The 26,298-nt window shown below is 35.2% G+C and overlaps 1 protein-coding gene across 1 annotated transcript in view; it reads left to right on the top strand.

Moving 5' to 3' along the window:
• Positions 1 to 554: 554 nt before the first annotated feature.
• The window catches only part of LOC125661616 (kinesin-like protein KIF23), a 40,133-nt gene continuing 14,389 nt past the window's right edge, over positions 555 to 26,298 (top strand). Inside the window, exons 1-14 of the mRNA XM_048893687.2 lie at positions 555 to 689; positions 1,093 to 1,138; positions 4,937 to 5,029; positions 8,127 to 8,165; positions 8,349 to 8,454; positions 9,479 to 9,615; positions 9,761 to 9,885; positions 13,107 to 13,268; positions 13,434 to 13,546; positions 19,648 to 19,769; positions 20,328 to 20,430; positions 21,595 to 21,674; positions 24,391 to 24,510; positions 24,761 to 24,890. Of these exons, the coding sequence (XP_048749644.1) occupies positions 679 to 689; positions 1,093 to 1,138; positions 4,937 to 5,029; positions 8,127 to 8,165; positions 8,349 to 8,454; positions 9,479 to 9,615; positions 9,761 to 9,885; positions 13,107 to 13,268; positions 13,434 to 13,546; positions 19,648 to 19,769; positions 20,328 to 20,430; positions 21,595 to 21,674; positions 24,391 to 24,510; positions 24,761 to 24,890 (1,387 nt within the window). The 5' untranslated portion in view covers positions 555 to 678. The remainder of the gene's footprint in view (positions 690 to 1,092; positions 1,139 to 4,936; positions 5,030 to 8,126; positions 8,166 to 8,348; positions 8,455 to 9,478; positions 9,616 to 9,760; positions 9,886 to 13,106; positions 13,269 to 13,433; positions 13,547 to 19,647; positions 19,770 to 20,327; positions 20,431 to 21,594; positions 21,675 to 24,390; positions 24,511 to 24,760; positions 24,891 to 26,298) is intronic.

Genomic DNA, 26,298 nt, shown 5'->3' on the forward strand with positions numbered 1-26,298 from the left:
TCAGTTCAATCTAATTATTCATATCTGATGAAACATATCGTTGTATTCCATACAATAAAACGATGGAAAGGTTTCGGCCACTACAAAAACTTATCCCTGTATTTTTATTATTTTTTATGTATAAAAATTATAAGAAGTAACGGTCAAGATCTCTACTTTCAAGGAAGATGTAAATTAAATCTACATTGAATTCCATGACGTATATAGGGAGGAGGCATTTTAGATTACCTGCATACATACCCTTTCATTAGTCCAAGGCAAAATAAAACAATTTTGTGTCCAAAATAATGATCGTTTAGAGTTTCATTCAGGACTACTTTATTTCAAATTCCAGTGGGACAAGGCCTCGGATCCATTAAAATGGTTATACCCTTGTCGCTCATTCGATCTGAATTTGGTAGGGACATGTATGATTAGTTTTCACTCTCTAACTAATGAAAAAAAGCACTATTGAATAATGAACCCCATTGGGGAAATAAAATAGAGTTATCGTTCGCTACCGCAATCCGCCGCTTGTAATATTTGCCGTTAGGAGTCGCTAGTGCTTTGAATACAGCGCCGATTGGTCATGTGATTTTTCGAGGCAATTTTTAAACAAGCATTGAGAGGAACAGGTATATTGTTCATTGTTTACTTGTCTTCCAACCAACAATTCCATGCAGATGCTTTGTTGAAATCATGAAACCACAGTAAGTACATATACTTTTCTAGTAAATATCGAGTCAAGACGAAAAATCTCGGAAATGATTTGTAGATCGGCCTATTTTCTCGCGAATATTGTATTGATATTGATTTCTGTTACCAAAAATTAGTAAAATAATGATTCCAGATTTACTGATCTGTCATATCCACAGAAATTAAGAAAGATTTTCATGATTTTGTGATATAGTTCAAGTTATGATTTGAAATGTTCAGTTGATACAGTTATGGGTAGTCCGCCATTCCTCTGTTAAAACTGTAATGCTATCATGAAGATACTTCCTAGTGTCTAGACAGGGTATCGTGTGAAACCACACGTAAGAAGTATTAGTATGAATATCTGCTTGCAGCATTTTATAGACACTCATACCAAGATTTATTCTTGTATTGAAGGAGAGGGAAAAACTCCAAAAAGAAAGGTGAAGTGGAACCAGTGGAGGTAAAACTCTAAACATATCTAGTGTAGACCTACTTGATTCTGATCTCTAAACATATATTTAGTATAGGCCTACTTGATTCTGATCAAATCGAACAAAGCCAGATATACCTGGGGACAAGCTAAGAATCAATTGACAAAAGTACAGTTATAAGCATGTTGACCTATAAAATAAAAATTTGGCATAGAAAAGGCCAACACTTTTACAAATCATGTTTATTTCACCAGTGTACCTTGATTAAAAGCATCATGTCCTAGACAACTTACTATATGAGCTACAGTCAGGTTTTAGGGGATCTTACTCCACTGATACATGTTTAATTCATCTAATTGACCACATAAAATCTCAAACTTCTGAGGGTTTGTTCACCGGCATGGTTCTATTGGACTTGCAGAAAGCATTCGACACAGTTGATCATCAAATTTTATGCGAGAAATTATCTTCTCTCGGAGTTGAATCTATTTCTTGGTTCCAATCATATTTAACACAGAGAAAACAAATTGTTAACATCAATGGAGTTAATTCAGAAGTTTGTGATGTCACCAGCAGAGTCCCTCAGGGAAACTTACTAGGGCCACTTTTATTTCTTATTTATGTAAATGACATGAAAATTAGTATTGATGCAGATTGCAAGGTTTTATTATATGCAGACGACTCAGCCATTCTCTATTCACATAAAGACCCTAAAGTAATTTCAAATAAATTGTCTTCTGTTATGGAGTCGTGCCACAACTGGCTAGTTGATAACAAATTGTCCCTTCATTTGGGCAAAACAGAGAGTATAATTTTTGGACCCAAGAGTAAATTATCTCAAGCAGCTGAAGATTTTTGTGTTAAATGTAACAATCACACTATTGGTGCTCAAAACTGTATAAAATATTTAGGTATTTTTATAGATAATAAACTAAGTGGAGAAAGCATTGTTAACTCCATAGTTAGAAAGGTGATTAAAAGATTGAAATTTTTATACAGAAATAGAGGTTGTCTTTCTTTATCATCAAGAAAATCCTTGTGTACAGCTTTACTCCAATGTCATTTAGATTATGCATGTGCCAGCTGGTTTGAGGGTCTCACAAAGTCAGGGCTTTCAAAAGTAGCCGGTAGCCGGCAGATTTCCGCCGCCTATAGTAACATTAGGTGCCGGCTACTTTAGTGACAAAAATGTATGTCCAATGAAAAAAACTTTTATAAAACTTTAAACATCTTCCAAACTTTAGTAGACTCAGAAATCGCGGTCGTATCAACCAGGATGTAAAAACGTGTTTATTTGCACTAAATTTAGTTCAGGTAAATACCGGCAGCTGATTGGTCGTCTGTTGGTGTAGAAAATAATACGTCAATTGCAATAGTCCGAAAGCCTCGGATTTACCCAATTCGTGACAACACAGACGAGAAGTTCCGAAAGATAACAACAAGTCCTGAACGTAAAATCAATTATGTTGACGGAATGAAGAGAACAAATACTCTGTTCAGTTTCGGCTTTAAAAAGGCCAGAAGTGAAAGTGATACGAGTATAATATCAATCAACAATTTTAAAGCGAAAACAGAATTTAATCAGGAAAGATTTCAGACTTGCTATTCTTTTTAATTTGCAAATGCCCATGTACGTGGTATTAAATAAAAACGAAAGTAGTTTTTCAGCACAAATTCGCTATGTTACCAACAAATCTGTAGCTGTTAACTTGAATTTGTGGAAAAATAAAATTATAGGTCATTTAAATGTTACTTATTAATTTGTAATAAAGATTGTTTGGGTTTTATTTTTAAAAAATATTGGGGTGAGCAAAACATGCAGTTTAGTTCATTTCAACAATACTTTCTGCATGTAGAAACTTTCTTACAAAACAATTCAGTCTTATAAACTTTCAGTCCAAATGTAGAAATAAAAGTGAAAGTTTCTGTTCAAGCAAAGACACTTAAAAATTAATTGATACAGCATTGCAAAAAATAATTACATGTAGTTATCTTGATGCACTTTATTTTTCATTTTGCATCAAAATTAGTACTTTGCAATGTTGAATTTTTTAAGTCTTTGCATGAACAGAAAATTTCACATATGAAACAATAAATTCATGACAAAAGTAAAAATTTCAGGCAAAAAAATGACAATTTCAAAGCTGCATTTAAGTGCCAGGAAACCGCCAGAATACACGATTTTGCTTCATTTACCCCAGGCCGTAAGGGCGCCGAGCATTGGATCGCCTTCTACTTTTTCATTTCAGCCTCCTACTTTTAAATTTGTTGAAAGCCCTGCAAAGTGTTTGAAAAAGAAACTACAGATTTCACAAAACAAAATGATTTGTTTTATCTTAAATCTTAATCCAAGACATAATTTGTCATTCAGAGAATTTGATGCTTTGAAATTTTTGAATATTTCTCATAGGGTTAAGCAGCTCAGACTCAATCACATGTATAACAGATTTTAAATACTGTAAATGTATAATATAAGACGTTCCTAGCAAAAAGGGCTCTGAAGTATTTTAGTGCTAAATTGTGAACTAAAGAGAACAATCCCTCAAAATACTAAAGCAACGTTGATTGTCATAAAAATATTACAGTCAATCAAAGATGACAACCAACTCGTGATTGGTAAATCTTGAACCTTTTCTTTACAAGTACATGCAAAAACAACGTCATTATGATGTTTATTGAAAATCATTGTTGGATAAGATAAGGGTATAAGTCCGTGTCAGAGTGGAACCTGTACATCACTGTTAGTCTTACATACACATGATACAAGTCAGAGGTGACGGAAAAAAACATTTAAAAAAACTACCAGTCCTGTAGAATGAGGAAAATTTAGTCAAACTACCAGACTAATTTAATATTTTACTAGATAGAAGAAAAAAACTTTATATAAAAAAAAATTTCAACTTTGTTTATTCTTAATCAGTGACTGTGATAGTTTGTTATCATGTTTAACACTTATTTCCAATATGATGTTTAAATATTTAGCATTAATCTATTGATATTCGGTTCATTTTCCATCATCACTCTCAATATCTGAATCACCATCACTCTCATTATCTGAATCATCATCACTCTCAATATCTGAATCACCATCACTCTCAATATCTGAATCACCATCACTCTCAATATCTGAATCACCATCACTCTCAATATCCGAATCACCATCACTCTCAATATCTGAATCACCATCACTCTCAATATCTGAATCACCATCACTCTCAATATCTGAATCACCATCACTCTCAATATCCGAATCACCATCACTCTCAATATCTGAATCACCATCACTCTCAATATCTGAATCATCACTCTCAATATCTGAATCACCATCACTCTCAATATCTGAATCATCATCACTCTCAATATCTGAATCACCATCACTCTCAATATCTGAATCACCATCACTCTCAATATCTGAATCACCATCACTCTCAATATCCGAATCACCATCACTCTCAATATCCGAATCACCATCACTCTCAATATCTGAATCACCATCACTCTCAATATCTGAATCACCATCACTCTCAATATCTGAATCACCATCACTCTCAATATCTGAATCATCATCACTCTCAATATCCGAATCACCATCACTCTCAATATCTGGTATTAAGTTAACAATGTCAAACCATGATATCATTCAGTTTTTTTTTTACCACACAGGCTTTTTATTATTTATTGATTTTCATCCTTTCTGCTTCCAATTTCACTATATTGTCCAACCATTAGATTTGCCACAATTGAAAATAAAATGACATGCATATAAATGAAAGTACATATTATAGTGGGCTGGAACTAGCGTTATTTCAAGTTCTGTAATGTTGCAGGTGTACTGCCGTGTCCGTCCACTAGACAATCCAGATGACAACTGTTGTGTAAAACCGCTCGGCACCACTCTTGTCCAACTTATACCACCAGAGGTAGGGCAGTATCATATTGTTTCTTGTACCGGTATAGCCAGCTTGTTGCACCAGAAGTAGGGAATATTGATTTATTTCAGTACCGGTATAGCCAGCTTGTTGCACCAGAAGTAGGGAATATTGATTTATTTCAGTACTGGTATAGCCAGCTTGTTGCACCAGAAGTAGGGAATATTGATTTATTTCAGTACCGGTATAGCCAGCTTGAACCAATGTGTAGGGTTCAAAATTATGTAAAAGTACATGTTTTTGTGGTTAAGAAAAATGACTTTGGCGATTTTCTTTTTTAGTTCTTCTTTTTCTATCTAAAAAATATTAGATGCAAAATAATGCAATGATACATTTGAATGAAAAGTTCGCCACAGCCGATGAACTCTTTCCCTCAGTTATGACTTGGTCAGTGACGTTATCTATGACGACAACTAACATTTCTTCACCAGAATTATTATCATATATAGAATATCATTCAGATCTGATGTGTTTTAGTAGTCGGTATATCAGGAAAAGTGCGATTCCATTTTAATGTGTCTATGGAATAATTAATTGCTACACCTATGCAGAATCAGGATCAGATGTTGGATAAGTGTGGTTACTTGTATCTTTTCTGAAGGAGACTATGAGTATGAAGATTCCAGGTTTAGATTTATGCACAGTTTTTCAGAATGATAAAAACATGAAATGTTTAAGCAATGACAGCTTCTGTTTTATAGTCAAGTTAGAGGGAGGCACGGAACCTGGCGAAGTGTTATATATGAAGTGATTAAAAAGTAAGTCTTCACGAAAGCAATTAAAACATGCTGGCCAGCGTCAGGATACCCACGGCTGATCTCGTTTTCTACTCACCAGTAGAAGACGAGATCAGTCGTGGGTATCCGACGATGGCTGGCCAGCAGGACCAGTGAACTGTCTGAATTCACTGGCCCATAGTGAAATTTAAGGCATCCTTCCTGTCGATACCAGAAAACAACACAGTACATGGTATTTTCTCTCTTCACATGCAGAAAAGACTAGAAATTCACGTATTGTTCACAAACATGAAAACAGCCTGAGTATAACTTAGTCTTGGCCAATTCAACTTAATTAGTAGATTATCATTCAGGGTCACCAAAAACTATGGGGCGGGTGGGAGGATTTTATTTTCTGAGAAGAATATTAATGACAAACGAGTTTTTGTCAACAGAAGTGCATCATTTAATGCCAGATGGATATCAATCTATGCTTATTTCACAGACGAATTCCAGTCTAAGCTGATTTAAAACACAAAAAGATACCAAACTTCTTCAAGATATGAAGAACATTAATCCCTTCCTTTCATTTTCGCCCGTAAGAACGTGAGAAATTAAGAAAACCATTACATGTCTATTTTCTTCACGTGATGTTTTGCGTTGCTATACCGGAAATGTAAACAAGTGTAAATACCAGAGTCGAACATGAACATTTTCCGGAAATCGCAAGTTTCGCAACATTAAAAAAATTCGGGGCAGGCTGATTTATTGGGGTGGGCGGGGATGATAATCTATCAATTAAGGTGAATTGGCCTTATCTATCAACGTCAAATGTAAACGATTTATTTTTTCTACAAACTATACCAATTGCATAAAATCTGAGATAACTTAATCTGACAAACTTCATTATATTGGACAATGAAATTACCGTTGTACACAATGCTGCCATTTTGTTGTTTCAACAAGTTGTTTGTTGAATATTGACATGATTTTTGTACAAGTTACCTTGACAATTACAAGTATAGTTATCGTTCTTTACTTTAAAAAGTAAACAAACCACGATGTTCAAACACTTACTTCATGTGCTATTCATTGATATATTTTTATTTGGAGGATAAATTTATGCAAATAAGAAGTTTAGAATATCTACATCCAATTAATGAGACTTACAAAAAGTCTAAAAGCCCATCAGACTTCTTGATTTTTTTATTTTCACTGACCCGATTCTAAAATTCACTGGCCTTGGTCTTCAGACCACTGAGTTTTCGTGATGACTAAAGTAAGCTGATTACAGATTTCTTCTGCAATGAGAAAAAGAATATTGATTTGAATAACGATGGGAGGAACTCTATTGATTCATGATGTGCTGATGGCAGAATCTGACATTTAATAGGATCTTTGCTTCAGTAAAAAAGGAAATGGGGCAAACAATTACATACATTCTCTTGTTGAATTGACATAAATTACTCCATTGAATAATTGTGAAAAATTGCTAATTAAGAATCGGTTTGTATCACCAAGGGTAAGATTGATTTCAAAACCACTCTCATCAGTTTGTGCTACCAGAGGTAGGGCAATATTTAATTCATTTCAGTAGTACATAACTTGGTCACATTGTACTACCATAGTCATATATATCACAACAGGTAATGTTCTATCACTAGAGGTAATGTTCTATCACTAGAGGTAATGTTCTATCACTAGAGGTAATGTTCTATCGCTAGAGGTAATGTTCTATCACTAGAGTTAATGTTCTATCACTAGAGGTAATGTTCTATCACTAGAGGTGATGTTCTATCACTAGAGGTAATGTTCTATCGCTAGAGGTAATGTTCTATCACTAGAGGTAATGTTCTATCACTAGAGTTAATGTTCTATCACTAGAGGTAATGTTCTATCACTAGAGGTAATGTTCTATCACTAGAGGTAATGTTCTAATCTATCACTAGAGGTAATGTTCTATCACTAGAGGTAATGTTCTATCACTAGAGGTAATGTTCTATTGCTAGAGGTAATGTTCTATCACTAGAGGTAAGGAAGTCCTTGATCAGACAATAAGGACGAGAGATTATTTAATCTGTTAAACACAACAACTCTTGAAACACTCCCCACTTTCTCTCAAAACTGAAGTAAATGAAGTTTACTGATACGAGGTCCACAGACATTGTACAACTTTATTGAGGATTCCATGTCTTAAAGGATTTTAACTTTATAGGCAGAAGATTATCATTGTTGCTTTGGACTTCTTTTTTTTTTGACAGCAGGTTATAAGAAGGATTCATTTGCTATTCATGTGAATAACAAAATAGCAATTGTAGCATCAGAATATAACATACAAGATATGCATCATCTACTTCTTTTTTATTTTACAGAATTCTTTAGCAGTGGCAAGAAATGGACAAATCAAAGAGGTAGGTTTCTCTGTCATCAACTGCATTGTAATTACGTGTTATGATTTCTGAATTTACGTATAAAAATTACATACCCATAATTCATATGATTAAAGTTTGCGTAGTAGACAGAAGAGACACAAAACTATAAATGTTACGTTTTATTATTATAAAACAGTTCATGTGTTGTTTTTTCTTTTCCAGTACCAGTTCACATTCCAATATGTCTTTGATGAATACATGTCTCAGAAGGCAGTGTTTGACTATGTGGCTTGTCCCCTGGTAGATGACCTTATCAAGGGCAAAAATGGTATGTGTATATTTTACGTTTCTTGTGAAGTTAAACATAGTCTTTTCATCTTATTGGAAAGAGTCACATGTGTAAGTGACCAGGGAGGGTCTTTTTATACATCATATATATAAATCATCTTTGCTAGCCAAGGGTTTACGATCCGCTCCGCTTCTCTACAAACACTTGGCAGATTTAGTGCGATTTTTGTAGCCTCAAAATTCAGCATATGATTGGACGCAGGGAAAGTCCACTGCTCAATCAGAGAACGTGTTACGTTAGATCATGTGCAAAACAAAGGAATTTAAATACCTACAACTGTCACTTGGCCGTGTATCAAATACATATCCAAACCAATGATGCCACGTGCGCAGTTCAGACTCGTATCTGGGTAAAGAAGTGCAATTTGGAATTCACCTTACACACGTGGGGTTATTTTTAGACGTAGCTTCAATGACTTCATATATTTCATGGGTTCACACATATATTTTCTAAATAATATTCTCACTGATTTCTTTTCAAGTATGCAATTAAGAGATAGTTAAATTTATTATTAATATTTTGAATGATTTGCATACCACATTGCGTTACTCTCTGAGCGCAGCCATTTCTAAACAACTTTTAAATAGTAGCTGAAACACGCATTTTCATTGGGTAAGCATGATGTGATCCGCTAGAGGGCACCACTGAAAGCTACATCTGCCAAGAGTTTGTAGAGAAGCTGAGCGTATCGTAAACCCTTGGCTAGTGAAGATTATATATATATATGTACAATTGTGTGTGTGTGTGTGTGTGTATGTATGTATATATATATATATATATATATAAATTTATAATGGGTAGTAACACCTAAAAACTGGATCAAACCCTACATACATACATGTAGATTCAATACCTAGGAATATCTTGATTATATCCATTGTACGCCTTGCTTGGGAAGCTTTCTTTTAATTTTCTCAATGCTGCAACATGCTGGTAATAAAAACTCACTAGAGGTAATATAAACTCACTAGAGCTGATTGTGTAGTGTAGACAATCTTTGTAGGACTCCTCTTCACTTATGGAATCACCTCCTCTGGCAAGACATACACCATGACAGGGTCCCCCAAAGACCAGGGCATCCTGCCTCGCTGTCTGGACGTCCTGTTTAACAGTATCAGTGGGGTCCAGGCCAAGAAATATGTAAGTCACAGTTACACACATACCAGGTCATGTTGGCTAGTTAAGGCAAATCATTTGCATAAGTTTAAGATTATATAGATTACAGTATATTCAAAATCTTTATAGCTGTAAAAGATATCAAGTTTACCCAAATGAATTTTCCTAGGTCTTCAAATCGGACAAAATGAATAGTTTTGAGGTACAATCTGAGGCAGATGCCATGATGGAACGACAGAAGAGGGACATATTGCCAGGAATCACAACTCCCAAAACACCCACCACCAACAGAAGGTAAAACTTTCCAAACACCCACCACCAACAGAAGCTAACACTCCCAAACACCCACCACCAACAGAAACAAACACTCCCCAAACACCCACCACCAACAGAAGCTAACACTCCCAAACACCCACCACCAACAGAAGCTAACACTCCCAAACACCCACCACCAACAGAAACAAACACTCCCAAAACACCCACCACCAACAGAAGGTAAAACTTTCCAAACACCCACCACCAACAGAAGCTAACACTCCCAAACACCCACCACCAACAGAAACAAACACTCCCCAAACACCCACCACCAACAGAAGCTAACACTCCCAAACACCCACCACCAACAGAAGCTAACACTCCCAAACACCCACCACCAACAGAAACAAACACTCCCCAAACACCCACCACCAACAGAAGCTAACACTCCCAAACACCCACCACCAACAGAAGCTAACACTCCCAAACACCCACCACCAACAGAAGCTAACACTCCCAAACACCTAGCTGCAATAATGTAGCCCTATCCAATTTTTTTTTTATTCTGACGTTTTCGGGATAGGGCTACAATTCCATAGGATCTCCGTAATGGTGCAAAATAATTTTAATGATAACCGATAATAAACTCTGTGTATTAGTCCCAAATGTTGTTTACACCAAAAGGAGTACAAACTTTGTGCTCGGGCATGTCTAATAAAGGTGTTTTTCATTAAATATAATGTACAGCGCAAAATTCTTCGTCTGCTCCGCCATGCTTGTTATCGCGAGATCTCGTAGGTGGATCTAATGAAAAGCCTAAACATTGACAATCAGCGTGAAAATGTAGTTACTCGAGCCACTTCGACAAAGAAAGGAAAATGATATTGTTGCAGAAAGAATTTACACTCTGCTGTTCGGCTTTTAACTTGATATTAAATTCAAACCTTTTCAATACCGACGAAATAGTTTTCGCCTCCATACTTGTCCATTGATGTAAATACTACCTTATATGGCATATGCAAATGACTTGACAACCGGAAGTTGAAACTTCAGTACATCAAACATGGCGCACAAATATGAATCGAGAAATTGGAATTTATCGAAATTGCTGAAAACGGTAGAATAGAGCCTCACAAATCTAAAGTTGCAGGTTGTAAATTTATATATTGACTAAGAAACTTAGAATATCATTTTATTTACGTAAAGAAAGTCAGGAAATGTTTAGAATGAGCGCAAATGTTGCGGGAGTGAATCACTCCCGCATTTGCACCATTACAGAGATCCTAAGGAGTTATAGCCCTCTCCCTAAAAAAAAAAAAAAAAAAAAAAAAATCAGAAAGGGCTACATTATTGCAGCTACCAAACACCCACCACCAACAGAAGCTAACACTCCTAAACACCCACCACCAACAGAAGGTAACACACCCACCACCAACAGAAGGTAACACTCCCAAACACCCACCACCAACAGAAGCTAACACTCCCAAACACCCACCACCAACAGAAACAAACACTCCCCAAACACCCACCACCAACAGAAGCTAACACTCCCAAACACCCACCACCAACAGAAGCTAACACTCCTAAACACCCACCACCAACAGAAGCTAACACTCAGACACCCACCACCAACAGAAGGTAACACTCCTAAACACCCACCACCAACAGAAGGTAACACTCCCACACACCCACCACCAACAGAAGCCAACACTCCCAAACACCCACCACCAACAGAAGCTAACACTCCCCAAACACCCACCACCAACAGAAGCTAACACTCAGACACCCACCACCAACAGAAGGTAACACTCCCACACACCCACCACCAACAGAAGGAAACATTCCCCAAACACAGAGGTAACTTTATATTAGGCCAACGACAGAAATTGTTGAGTTTCAGCTAAAAACAATAGGGTAGGTAGGTAGGAAATAAATAAATTTTCTTCTTTTTTTTTTTTTTTTCAAAGTATGCAAAAACATTGTAAAATGTTGAATGTTCTATGGAATTTTATACTTTCAAAATAAAGTTTTGCTTAAATTGGATTGCAAGTAAACTATCAATCATAATATTTCATCTGTTATTGGCTGGGGATTATGTCCAGATGTTTTATAAGAAACAAATATTTTTCAATGAAACATATAGCATAAAACACAAAAGTTGACTCCTTTGTGACACTATGTTATACAAGTACCAGATATATTGTTTCTACATTTACATGTAAATTGGTTGTCATAGCAATACTACTATTGGATGTGTTTGACAGGAAAATAATGTGATGGCTTTGAAGAAAAAAATATCAAATCATCACCAAAATATTAACATCATTAACATATTTTAAGTTTATTTATACATTTCTGAATGTACTTATACAATGTAAATGGAGCAAGGGTAGGAAGACAGTCTGGGCAGATCCCACTTATCCTAATGGGTTCCAACTATCTTCCAGCTAAATTTTGTTACCGACTTCCAGCTAAATTTTGTTACTGAACACAAATTTTTATTTTAGAAAAAGTCTGCACATCCTTTTTCCATATATGACCTCTTGGCTCTCATCAGCCATCAACAACTCAGATGCGTTCACTGCTTGTACCGTTTTTCATAGTGTTTTCAGTTAGAACTGCAGCAGAAACCGGTTAGGGTTGGGTGTGTATACAAATTTGACCGACTGGACATTCAAGTACACTATATAATGTCCATATAAAACTAGAGTCCCCGTGTATATACAGTAATGCCCTCTGAAGCGATAGCATAAGACAGTGGCTATAAATAGCCACTGTCTAAAAACACCATAGGAGTTGGTAATTTTAACAAAAGAAAGTCTTCTATGGAAACATGACACTTGGCAAAGTCTCTCGACCCTCTGTTAACTTCAATTGTCAAATCAACGTTGTGTGACACACACATGGAGGTACTAGGTCAACCATCATCCCATGCTGTTAGTTACAAACATTATATCAATGTTGTTTAAACGCTTGACACAATACCATGCAATTTTGTACATCGTTAAAGCGTTTGAATGACTTCATCTCAATGTTTAACTAAAAAGAAAAGCAAGAATTGGGAATACACATGTATATATTTTTTTCGGGAAAGTTATGATTCCCCCCCCCCCCCCCCAAAATAAGGGGGGGGGGGGTAGGGTCGGTCGGGTTAGTGGAAACACAACACATTTTATCAGAGGCCTTACAGAGGTAACTTTTGTTTTACAGATGTGACTTTCATTTTATATTACAGAGGTAACTTTTGTTTTATATTACAGGGGTAACTTTGGAGACCAGGAGAGGATCAGCGACCCCACCATTCTGTCCAGTGTGGACGATGACAATCAATATGCAGTATTTGTCTCCTACATAGAAATATACAACAATTATGTCTATGACTTGTTAGAGGAACTGCCCTACGACCCGATCACAGGTTACAAGTAAGTCACACTCTTGCATTCCAATTCTGGATGAATTCAAAGAAATTTTTGCATTGATTGAATATTGCATGTGGTAGATCTGACAAGTATATACAAGCTACATCACTTAGACAGATAGAAACTGTAAGAAGTTGATATATGAATTTATATTTGTCCTTTCTGCAGGCCCCCCCAGACAAAGATCCTGCGGACAGACTCCAGTGACTGTATGTATGTGATGAACTGTGTGGAGGTAGAGATCACCAGTCCTGAGGAGGCGTTTGAAATTCTCTTCAAAGGTAACACACAAATCAGACTTAGACATGAAACGATGTACAACAGGAGCGATCAGAGTCCATAAACGTGTGTGTCTAGTTGCTACCAACTTAAGTTTTTAAATCAGAATTTCCATCTCATTTGCCATATTGGAGTTATGTCTCTTTGTCTGCAAACTGTTTCACATGATGGTTCTATTAGCAACAATTTCTAATGAGTGACTTTAGTCATCAGCTGCAGTAACTTGGACTATAGAACTTTCAGCTTAGACCAGAGTGGTTTGACAGTTTTGTTTTTTCGGTACAGAAGATGGACAAAAATAAAAGTGTGTCAAGTAAAAAAAATAACAGCTGTGTCTATTAAAAATAAAAAATTGATTTGGTGTTTAAGTTATAAAGTAGACATTTGCTTGTTGTCAGGGTTTGACATTTACTTTTTTGAGCACTAGACCAGTCGGGCTACTTCAAATGAGTTTTACTAGACCTGACTTTATATCCACTAGCCCTGACCAACTTTCCAGAAAAAAAACCCTGATAGTTTCTCCATATTTAAATACTTCATGTAAATGACAAAGGTTTACGACGTAATCTATTAACTTGATAAGCACTTTATTATAGTCAATTCAAATAAACTGTTTAAAATTAACATCGAGTAGATGTCGTAAAACATCACTACCGATCGCGACTTATTTATTAGAATTAAAAATAGAGATTATTCCACCACACGGTTCAAGATTGGTAGTTTCTTGTTTATTATTTAACACGACCAGTCGGACTAGTAAATCGACATTTTACCCGACCGGACCTATCATTTAGTAGACTAGGTCGGTCGGACGTGCCTTAGTGTCAAACCCTGGTTGTGAAAGTGAAATTAGACTGTGTTCAATTTGTCTGTGCACATACATGTACACATAAGTATTTCCAGAACCACACTTGTGTACATAGGTGATTGTTGAGCTTGTTCCACAGACAAATAAAAACACAAATGCACAATAAATATAAAAAGTATGTGTACTGTACTTCCTAGACCAAACTGGTACATTTCCACACACATGTACATACATGCGAAACACACGTAGGAGCCAAGAAATGGCGGTATCTGTGATTCCTACTGTCTTCTGCTATTTTGTCGCAATTCACCTTTGAATTAGAACGCTTTACTCGATATAGTATTGCGTTGTGTGACGACACAATTGAATGAAACGATTGAACAGTTTGAATGACATGTTTGATGTAATACAACAAGAGCTTTCATTGGCCGATTACAACCCGCCCACTTTCTCGAGCGGATTCAGGTGATCAGATAAGATGGATGGACTAGAAAATTACTAGCTGGAGAACTGTAGCTCTCTGAAAAAATATTGTGACGAAACAGGGAGCTACAGATCCACTTCTTATAAAAACCTTCGATTTACGAGGCACAAAAAGCTGCACACGGTTGAGACCCGATATCGGTGTATACAGTACTTGTGTCCAAACATACCTTCAAATATTCATTAAAGCCACACACGACCTGAAAACTCACAGCTTCAAATGATTTCGTTTGTTGACGTAGCCATGTTAGGTAGCCGGTCAATTCGAACTCTGTTGCTATTGGTATCCTATTCATAAAATTGGTTGTAAGTTATGTATTCGCTCTTCATTTATTATCAACATGAATAATTAATAGAAATTAAAAAATATAGTTTTTGTAAAGGTAAAATAAGCTCTTGATTAAAGAAAATGCTACATACACGTAAGCCCTTTATGGTCCTTAACACTCGTGTGGCAGAGATGGAGACTGGCCGAGACTAATGAAAGCTGCATTGCCGTTAGTTTAGCTATTTGAATAATTATCATTTAATGGAACTGGGATGATATATTATTTAAAATATTATGCTAAAATATTTGTGGGGTATTAGTTCAGGGCTGTTCCATTAAAACATATGAGGTACCCTGGGAAGGCACTTTAAAATTTGGGTAACCACCCATAGAAGCATAAAAATGTAATGAGGGACCACTCACAGAAGCAATTGTAGATAGTGCGGCACCACCCATAGAAGTGAAATAAATGTGAAATACACTTTTTCTTTAAATTCAATATGTATGAATGACTATTTATAACCCCTGAATAGAGGTCTATTTTCAGATGTTCCCAAGCATGATAGTAAAGAGAAGAGTATCTTGGGTGTCATCACCATTCAAATAACTGGCCATCAATGAAGCTTGATCATAGAACCATCAATTTATTTTATCAAGACTGTCTTTCTTAAACATGATGAACTAAATTAATTTTATAAGTCTACCTGTTCATAAAAAGTCTAATATTGTAAATGTTCAAAAACAACTATTAAAAGTTTTAAAATTCACTAGTATTTTGAGTATTAAAAAACAAGAAAATGTGTCTCTTTACGTATTAAAATAAAATGATATTCTATGTTTCTTAGTCAATATATAAATTTACAACCTGCAACTTAAGTTTTGTGAGGCTCTATTCTATCGTTTTCAACAATTTCGATAAATTCCAATTTCTCGATTCATATTTGTGCGCCATGTTTGATGTACTGAAGTTTCAACTTCCGATTGTCAAGTCATTTGCATATGTCATATAAAGTAGTATTTACATCAATGGACAAGTATGGAGGCGAAAGCTATTTCGTCGGTATTGAAAAGGTTTGAATTTAATATCAAGTTAAAAACCGAACAGCAGAGTGTAAATTCTTTCTGCAACATTATGATTTTCCTTTTTTTGTCGAAGTGGCTCAAGTAACTACATTTGGTAACGGGACGTTTTGCACCGAAAGACGTTTCGTCCCTATATGCGGTGCGAAACGTCCCATACATTTTCCAATTACTTTGGTTATTATCTATATAACTACATATCTAAGAAGTTTTATCTGATTACATTTGATGTTAACATATATAGACAGGCATGATGCTAGTTCATGTATGCCAAATTTCCTCAATCAAATTAGATCTTGATTTTAATTAGTACTTTCAAGAGTGTGATTGAAGTTTCCTTTTGATATAAAGCATTCATATTTAATGATATACAAGTCTGGTTGGACAGGGCAGCTTAAACATTTTATATATGATTTATGGTCACATGTTTAAGTAATACAGATTCAATTTTTCATATCTCTTAATCGAAATTATTCATGTATATCCGATAGCGGATTTAGGAGGGTATATCTAAGGAAATCATGGTCTCTTATTTAGAAAAGCAGTCTTTTTTTATTCACTCTCAGAAAAATAGATTTACAACTTGGAACATATTCAAATGTTAATCTGGTACGGCGAAATATATTTTTTCAAACAGAACACCATGCAATTCCTTTAACACAACACCAATTTTTAAAATCATCTATATTAACGTATCTGGTATTGTATATGAAATTTTCATATTTTTGCCAATGCAAAAATTTGATCCATAAACCCCACTTTTTTCTTTATAAAAAAAAAAAAAAAAAAAAATTATACGTGTAGTATATAAACGGAATCTCATAATTGAAAGGAGTCTCCTCATTATATTCTCCGTGGAAATGACATCTGGAGCATCTCCAAATTATTATCGATCCCGGCAAACGCAAATTATAGATGCAATTAACTTAATATTTGAAGTGGTACCGCTATCGCGGTAGTTGTCTTTAATAATCTCGCTTAGATCACTTACCTAGTTTGTTGAGAGTGTTCATCCCTATAATTATAATTCCACCTGGTTGATTATTTCTATAACATATAGACTATTAACTTATTTTTTAATCAGTATGGATATTTATAAACATTAATCTATAAATTAAAGAAAATAAAAACAATCACCAATGTAAGTTTAATATCTCGGGGCGAATCGTCTCAGCACGAAACGTACTGAGGTGCGAAACATCCCGTATTCCTACATTTTCGCACTGATTGTCAATGTTTAGCTTTTTCATTAGATCCACCTACGAGATTTCGAGTTTACAAGCATGGCGAAACAGACGAAGAATTTTGCATGCTGTACATTATATTTAATGAAAAACACCTTTATTAGACATGCCCGAGCACAAAGTTGGTACTCCTTTTGGTGTAACTGTAAGTGTAAACAACATTTGGGACTAATACACAGTGCAGAGTTTATTATCGGTTATTCATAAAATTATTTTGCACCATTACGGAGATCCTATGGAATTGTAGCCTCATCCCGAAAACATCAGAATAAAAAAAAATTGGATAGGGCTACATTATTGCAGCTAGAAAAAATCAAAAACCGTTTCAATGGACCACGGTCACGTTTCGTTTTCCATTTTGGACAAGGGAGATAATCCTAATTTCTGGTCGCTATAATTTTAGAGTCAAACTGGAAACGATAACCGGATCACGGAACCTCATCAACCGAGATAAAATGAAGACAGAAAATGGCGTTTGTTTCACATTCTACTTTCAACCCTTCCCTTCTCTTGTTGCATTCCTCTCAGTTTCGGTAAAAAATAAAGATTTTATCAAAACAACCACCCACAGATGCAGTTTTCTGGCAGTAGGTACCCACCATATATGCAATTTTCTACCAATGACAAGCACCCATAAATTTTTTTTTAATTGCCGTCCCCGGGTACCTCATATGTTTTAATGGAACAGCCCTCACATCTAGACGCTATTGTGCCAGTATGGAAATAAACTGGGATTCGAATTGACTGGCTACCTAACATGGCTACGTCAACGAACGAAATCATCATAAGCTGAGTTTTGGGGTCATATGGGGCTTTAATAAATATTTGAAGGTGTATGTTTGGACACAAGTATATGCAGCAGGGTTAAGGTGTCCTGAGTAAAGTTAAAACAAACATCATAAAATGTACCTTGGTGCACTTCATACTATATGACGTCACAATATAAAAGTACGTCACGACGTACAGGTCTATAGTTGTATCGTGGGGAAAATGTCATAATATTTTCTCGCTATTTATGCCGTTATCTAGTGTTCAAGCTGTATGTGTTTAAATCTGTTTGTCAGATAATTTTTCCCCCCCAGTTTTCTTCGAGAATATATGAGTCTCATATTTTTATATATAGTATGTGCACGAAAGACTGTAAAGTAATCTTTACATCACTTTGTGACTTTGATATCACCCCCGATGTGTATAGTCATTTGGAATAAAGAAAACCAACGCATGTACATGTACATATCAACTCGGTACAGGTGAAAGATGACAATATTTTATTTCGATCAAGGCATATTCAGAAAGGTAACTAGTTGCAGATTTAGGATTTTGATACGGAAGGTACAATATTTTTCCTTGTTTAGATACGATTTGGATGTGAATGTGGAAAATGCCCAACATTTGAGTTGAGATTATGGAAATTGCTAAATTTGAGAGGATATTGTACCGATCCGTATCACTTTTTAAATTTACCATATTAATGTCGACATATCAACCCCAAGCTGCAAATGAATTGAGTGCATCTTTCACCTGTACCGAGGTGATAAACAACAAAAAGTCTAGCGGATAAAAATAGCTCTACATCACTTGTATGACGACGTAGTAGTTAAGCAAAGGATTTCCCCACATGATACGATGTTGTGTATGTATTGACAAACGATTTTTACTAAAAATATGCAACGCTTGAAAGAATTTTACTTTTATATGAATATGCTTTTATTACTTGTTATTTTACTCGGGACACCTTAACCCCGCTGTGTAATAGGAAAATATGTTATGAATTTTTTTATATTAAATATATGAGACAACACAAGTATACAACTTTTTCTCTTTCTTCCTTTAAAGTTTGTTTCCATCTGGCCGTCATGTTTTCAAATGTTGACTACTCCCGTATAAGGCAATTTGGGCGGACTTATACATATGGACCAATGAGAGTTTCTGTTGCATTTCGCAATTGTATTACAAAAAGATTCATTTGTGTCGTCACACAATGCAATACTATATCGGCCAAAGCGTTCTAATTCAAAGGTGAATTGTGATAAAATGAGCATATAATCTTTGGTATTGAATTGATCTTTGCAGTTTGACAATTCTTTGGTTTAAGAATCTATTGCTAAGCCTTAGCAAATTTAAAATATCGAAATTTCAATTAGATTTGATGAAACACACAGCAGGTCAGTGTTGACAGATGAAGCAGTTGGATGATTTTTAACTCGATCCATTTTATAGGTCAGAGAAGACGTAAGGTGGCCCACACAGCATTGAATGCGGAGTCCAGTCGCAGCCATAGTATCTTCAACATCCGCCTGGTGCAGGCCCCGCTAGATCCCCGGGGGGAGGAGGTTCTACAGGTAAACAGAACAACAATGCTCTAATCAAAGGAAAAACAGAACGGTGCTCCAAAGAAACGTTTTATTTGTACATATACTTCAGTTCTGAATGATTATGTCTTGACATGTTTTGTACTAGTAATGGAGACAAATTGAATGAAATATGCTGTGATAATTCGTCTGTTCAATATTTCAGGTTATTTGCATGATGTATTATCGATCATTTTGTGCTTATATTTACGTTTTCTAATATAATTTCCATAAGAACATACACAACGTATACACGAGAATACTCTAATTTAGGAACAAAAGTTAGCAATAGGAATAGTACAATGTTTGTGTTGAAAACTGAAGACTAAATGTTTCCACAACAAGGATTACTTCAGGTCTCTGTTTTACTGGCAAAAGTTTCAGTTTTGCTGCAAACAAATTATGGGATATCATTTACATGTATGTTGTTTATTGTCACATGAAATGGACAGTAGTTCCCAGATACTTTGTAGTTAGCACAGTAAATTGAAGTTCTTGTAAATTTGTACAGTTTACTGTTTGTTAATTGACACTGGTTTGCTTTATTAGGACACAGACAAGATTTGTGTGAGTCAGCTGTCTTTGGTGGACTTGGCAGGTAGTGAGAGAACTCACCGAACAAAGAATGCTGGGGACAGACTCAAAGAAGCTGGTAAGTAGATGGTCAGATTTAGTGTGGTCAGGGACTCAAAGAGGCTGGTAATTAGTCTGTCAGATTAGTGTGGTCAGGGACTCAAAGAGGCCGGTAATTAGTCTGTCAGATTAGGGTGGTCAGGGACTCAGAGACTGGTTAGTAGCCAGTCAGATTAGTGTGGTCAGGGACTCAGAGGCTGGTAATTAGCTGGTCAGATTAGTGTGGTCAGGGACTCAGAGGCTGGTAATTAGCTGGTCAGATTAGTGTGGTCAGGGACTCAAAGAGACTGGTTAGTAGCCAGTCAGATTAGTGTGGTCAGGGACTCAGAGGCTGGTAAGTAGTCGGTCAGCATACATGTAGTTTGATCAAAAACATTGTAGTAGTGTGTCATTCTGAATGTCTCTAGCATCAACATGGTTAAAAAATTCTTAACTGTGTCAGGACAAGTCAATATTAAAGCATTGGTGAATGTCTTGTGTTATGGTTAATATGGTAAATTGTGCCACTATGGTCAGGACCTTAGCAAATCAAAAAACTAATTTTTATGCCCCCCGCCACAAAGTGGTTGGGGATATAGTCTTACTCATGTCCGTCCTTCCATGACGCCCAGTTTTCCCTACTTTTTTCTCTAATTGCCTTGAGATATTGAATTGATTTTTTGTATGCAGGTGCATATTGATGAGTCACAGGTCGAGTTTGAGTTTTGGTCTGGTTTGTTGATTATTGATGGAGTTGTGCCCCTTTAAGTTAACATAGAAAAGTTACTGTCACGACCAGTTTTCTGGACTTTTTTCTAAACGCCTTGAGATATTGAACTGATTTTGTGTATGCAGATATATATTGATGAGTTACAGATCGAGTTTGAGTTTTGTTCGGGTTCGTTGATTTTTATGGAGTTGTGCCTCTGTAACGTAGAAAAATTAATGTTACAACCAGATTTATTTTATTGCTGTTAAAACATATAAAGGATTGTTGTTCTTCATTGTACTTGATGTGTGTAACATACAATCTGAATACCACATTTAATGCTATACTACGATGGATTTCCTACATTTGACTTTACTGCAGGTGGGGGCATTCTTGTTGTGCCAACACATCTAGTATTTAATGAAAGTGGGAGGGCTTGATTTCAAGACATTTCATGCATTTTTAAAAATTCATTTTTTTTTTTTATGTGTTTAGGAAATATCAACCAGTCTTTGATGGCCTTGAGGAACTGCATTGAGATTCTCCGTGAGAACCAGAAAAACAACTCCAATAGGGTACAAACTACACTCTTCACGGCTCATAAAACATGTTTTCATTTTAAAAAATCTTCGAATATTATGTATTTGGATTTATAGATCCATTCATGCTCAAGTCACTTGATTAGGGCCCATCCATATGGTGGGTGCCCAGCCCTTTGGTAATTACTCTGTCCGTCCGTCAGCCCTTTCTTTGGCAAGCAGTTTCCTCTAGTAGATTCTCATAAATGTTTTACATGATACTTGGATTAGGCAGAGAAAGACCCCTTTCTGTTAAACTCTCACCTTGAGGCCTCATCATATAGATACTTCTCCCAGACAACGCATCACATTAACAGATTTGTATATTGTGAGTCTTGGATTCTCATGTGGGCAAATAACACTAAAGAAGTACGTAGTTCAGACTTAAAAGTTTGAACATATTCACATTAGAAAATATAGAACAATTCAAAAAGCTAGAAAATGCTTAAATAAGTGCCCAAAATAATTTAAACTTGCACTTCACAAGGAATGGGCATGGATGAGCTACTCACAGGGTGTCAAGTCCCCATTTATTCCTATATTTTCCTATAAACTTGAAGGTTCATATATTTTCCTTATAAAGTCATTAAAATCCCTATTAAGTCCTATATATACAAAATATAAAAAATGACATTCCTATTTTCAAAAATGATAATAAAAAAAGGGGGGGGGGGATGAAAAAATCCAGGAGCTGATGCTAGATTGATATTTAATTAGATTGTTATGAAGAGAATAACTATGAGGATGGTATAAGAACTGTCTATTGGGTGGAAAACTGTCCACATCTGAAAGGATTTTGTCTTTGTTTCTGTTTGATATTATTTCTCCAGTATGATATTATGCTTGCTAGATTTTTATGCAGAAACAATAAACTTTTTTACAAATTCTCTAATAAAAGCCCTATTTATTCCTACAAATCTGCTGTAAAAATCCCTATCTTTGCCGTATAAACTGCAACAACAAAAAATTTCTATAATCCTATATTTTTTAGACCAAAAGTGGCTTGACATATAATTATTAATTAAAATATATGTTTGTATCTGTATCAACGTATCTGCACTGCATAGATACTGCATGCATTACCTAATGTTAGGCCTATTGTAGTTCCTGGGAATCCCCTATCCTATAATCCCCAACAGAGTTTGCTTTGTGTGCAAACGAACTGTGGCGGAAGTTTGCCCTTTCGATTTTCAGATTTATCAGCCTTGCCGTTAAGCAGTCTTCGAAATTGGTTTAAAACTTGGTATAGACCACGGGTTTTTGCCAAAACAGATGACATAAACCTCATCGAATTGGCATAAAGTGGAACATTGGGGGAAAAAATAATAACACAAATTTAAAACATTGTTACTTACTTCTAATGTACTTAGAAAGCATATTCTCTTTCCATTTCCATAACTATGTCCTCCTTTCCTCATAACGTTTATCAGACACCGACTTTTCTCTATTGCTTTAAACCTAGAAAATCGGCGTAGTCAATTTGGTCTATCCCAATTACAATTGGCATAGACCGGTGTCATTTGACATAGACTCGGTCTATGGTTAATTTCGAACACTGTGTTAAGGGATTAAGGACTTTTTTAAATATTAAGATAAAAGCACATTTTATGGTATGAAATAACTTGAGATTAGTTGGGAAAATTTCATTGAATTTATAGGTAATGCTTGGATTAGGCAGAGGAAGAACCCTCTGATTTTCATATTTATCAGCTTTGTCATTATAGAGTTATTGGACTTGAAATTTTTAGTGTTGAAAAGATGATTAACACTTTTTATGATATGAAACAACATACGATTTTCGTAAATTTTGTATGTGATACTCCAGTTAGGCAGAGAAAATCCCTATAGATTTTCAGATTTCTGTCTGTTCGTCCGTATGTCAGTATTTTTTATGGTATATGATAACTTATCTTTACATCACTATCTGTCCATCGGGCACCACTGTGGGGCCCTCTCTGACTTGTCAGGTTTTAAGTTGGCAATGGAAATTTGTTAGAAGACACATTAGCAATGAGATCCAATGAATTGAAATTTTCTTGTAAATATTATAGTGATAAAGCAAAGGTGATGAATCTGTAAACCACTGTCAATATTGTTTTGTAGTTATACACCACTGTCAATATTGTTTTGTAAATGTAAACCACTGTCAATATTGTTTTGTAGTTATAAACCCCTGTCAATATTGTTTTGTAGATGTAAACCACTGTCAATATTGTTTTGTAGTTATAAACCAATGTCAATATTGTTTTGTAGTTATAAACCACTGTCAATATTGTTTTGTAGTTATACACCACTGTCAACATTATTTTGTAGATGTAAACATTTACACTGTCAATATTGTTTTGTAGTTATAAACCACTGTCAATATTGTTTTGTAGATGTAAACCACTGTCAATATTGTTTTGTAAATGTAAACCACTGTCAATATTGTTTTGTAGTTATAAACCCCTGTCAATATTGTTTTGTAGATGTAAACCACTGTCAATATTGTTTTGTAAATGTAAACCACTGTCAATATTGTTTTGTAGTTATAAACCACTGTCAATATTGTTTTGTAGATGTAAACCACTGTCAATATTGTTTTGTAAATGTAAACGTTTACACTGTCAATATTGTTTTGTAGTTATAAACCACTGTCAATATTGTTTTGTAGTTATAAACCACTGTCAATATTGTTTTGTAGTTATAAACCACTGTCAATATTGTTTTGTAGATGGTTCCATACAGGGATTCTAAATTGACACATCTGTTTAAGAACTACTTTGATGGAGAGGGAAAAGTTCGAATGATTGTGTGCGTCAACCCAAAAGGAGAGGAGTTCGATGAGACTATAGTATGGCCTAATTTTGATGAATGATCCCTAATTTTAAAATGAAAAAAAAAATCAATTTGCTTTAATGCACACTGTATCAGACTCAATGTAGTATTTTTGCCTTTGATGGAAAAGTTTTCCTCTGTCTTGAACGAATTATTGCATGTGGCCAATATTTTGTTTTTCAAAATGATATAATGAAAGCTAAACAGTCACCAAGAAGGGAATTATGTTAAATCCATTATAAGCAGGAATTTTTGTTTATTTTTAGCATGTGATGAAATTTGCTGAGTTATCACAGGAAGTACTTATTGCTAGGCAACAGCAAGTGAGGTTTGATATTGGATTAACCCCAGGTCGACGAAAGATGAACCAAAACTACAAGGAAAAATTCAAATCAGGTGATTTATGTGTAGCAGGGATCAGTTTGGGTTTGGCTGGTGGTTTCCTTGTTTCAATGCGAGTTCTGTATCTTTATGTCTATTTATTTGTAGAACAGCTGATATTCATTGCATAGTCTGGTGGTTTCCTTGTTTCAATACGAGTCCTATATCTTTATGTTTATTTATTTGTAGAACAGCTGATATTCATTGCATAATCTACAAAAGCAGTTTTTTAAAAACCTTTGGTCAACTTTAAAAATATCCTTGTACACCTTTTCCTCATTTTATATTAAAAGTTTTGGTGGGCAGGAAGACAATTTTTTTCTTGTTTTATTCTTAAAGAAATTGCTGTACCTGTTGTACATTTACATTCAGCTGTTACTTCTAATGGACTTTAATGATTGCGACAATATTTATGTGAAAGAGGGGAGGGTATTACATAAACACATTACGTACATGATATCAGGAAAATTTGTGATAAATAGGTTTTTAAAAATACCATGTTGAAGAGATTATTTTGGTCATGTGATTGAGGAAATGGGGACAAACAAAATTATTTTGTTAATTTACAGTGCATGCACATCTTTTTTGATCATTATGCAAGATATTTTCCAACGTTAATCCAAAGGGTAATGCCAAATAGAATTCATCAATATGTGTAGTTTCTCAGGCATTGCCTCATCTTCCCCAATTTTTATTCGTTTACTTAAAAGGTAATTGAGGTAACTCTTGTGATAAAGATTTTTATGTAAAATTAATACAATTGTAAGTACAGTAAAATCACAGGGGCTAAGCCCGTTTTGGGCCCGAACTCTGTGATACCATAAATATAGAAAGGGGTCTAACTCTGACACAGATAAAAAAAAAAACTAACCACTCGCTTCAAATGCCTAAAAAATCTTAAACTAGGTAAGCTATGCGTAGTTTGTCGTTTTCAAAAGTAGCGTATAATTGATGTGAAATTTTAATTGACAGGTCCGGAATCTTCCATACTAGTCTGAATTTCGCTGCTGTCATAGACTCCGTGACCTGGACCGGTAAATGTCCTAGTAAAAATAAACAAGTGAAATCGAGAGAACGATGACGTATATCTTTGTTATTTTAAGAACCAGTGACTTGAAATTTGGCATGCAAGTAGTTAAAACATTAATCTATGCAAGGAAAACGACAAACTATGCATAGCTTACCTAGTTTAAGATTTTTTAGGCATTTGAAGCAGTGGTTAGTTTTTTATCTGTGTCAGAGTTCGGGTCCAAAACGGGCTTAGCCCCTGTGAGTAAAATCAACAAAATTGTAAGTATATTTTTGATCAAATAATCATTGAATTCATACTCTCAAGTTTTTAAGAATGACAGTATACATTAATGTGAATCTTTCTCACATTACAATTTTTTTTGTGCAGGACTAATTTCTTATAATTGGATTC

Source organism: Ostrea edulis, chromosome 8, assembly GCF_947568905.1.
Source record: "Ostrea edulis chromosome 8, xbOstEdul1.1, whole genome shotgun sequence".
Classification (NCBI taxonomy): Eukaryota; Metazoa; Mollusca; class Bivalvia; order Ostreida; family Ostreidae; genus Ostrea; species Ostrea edulis.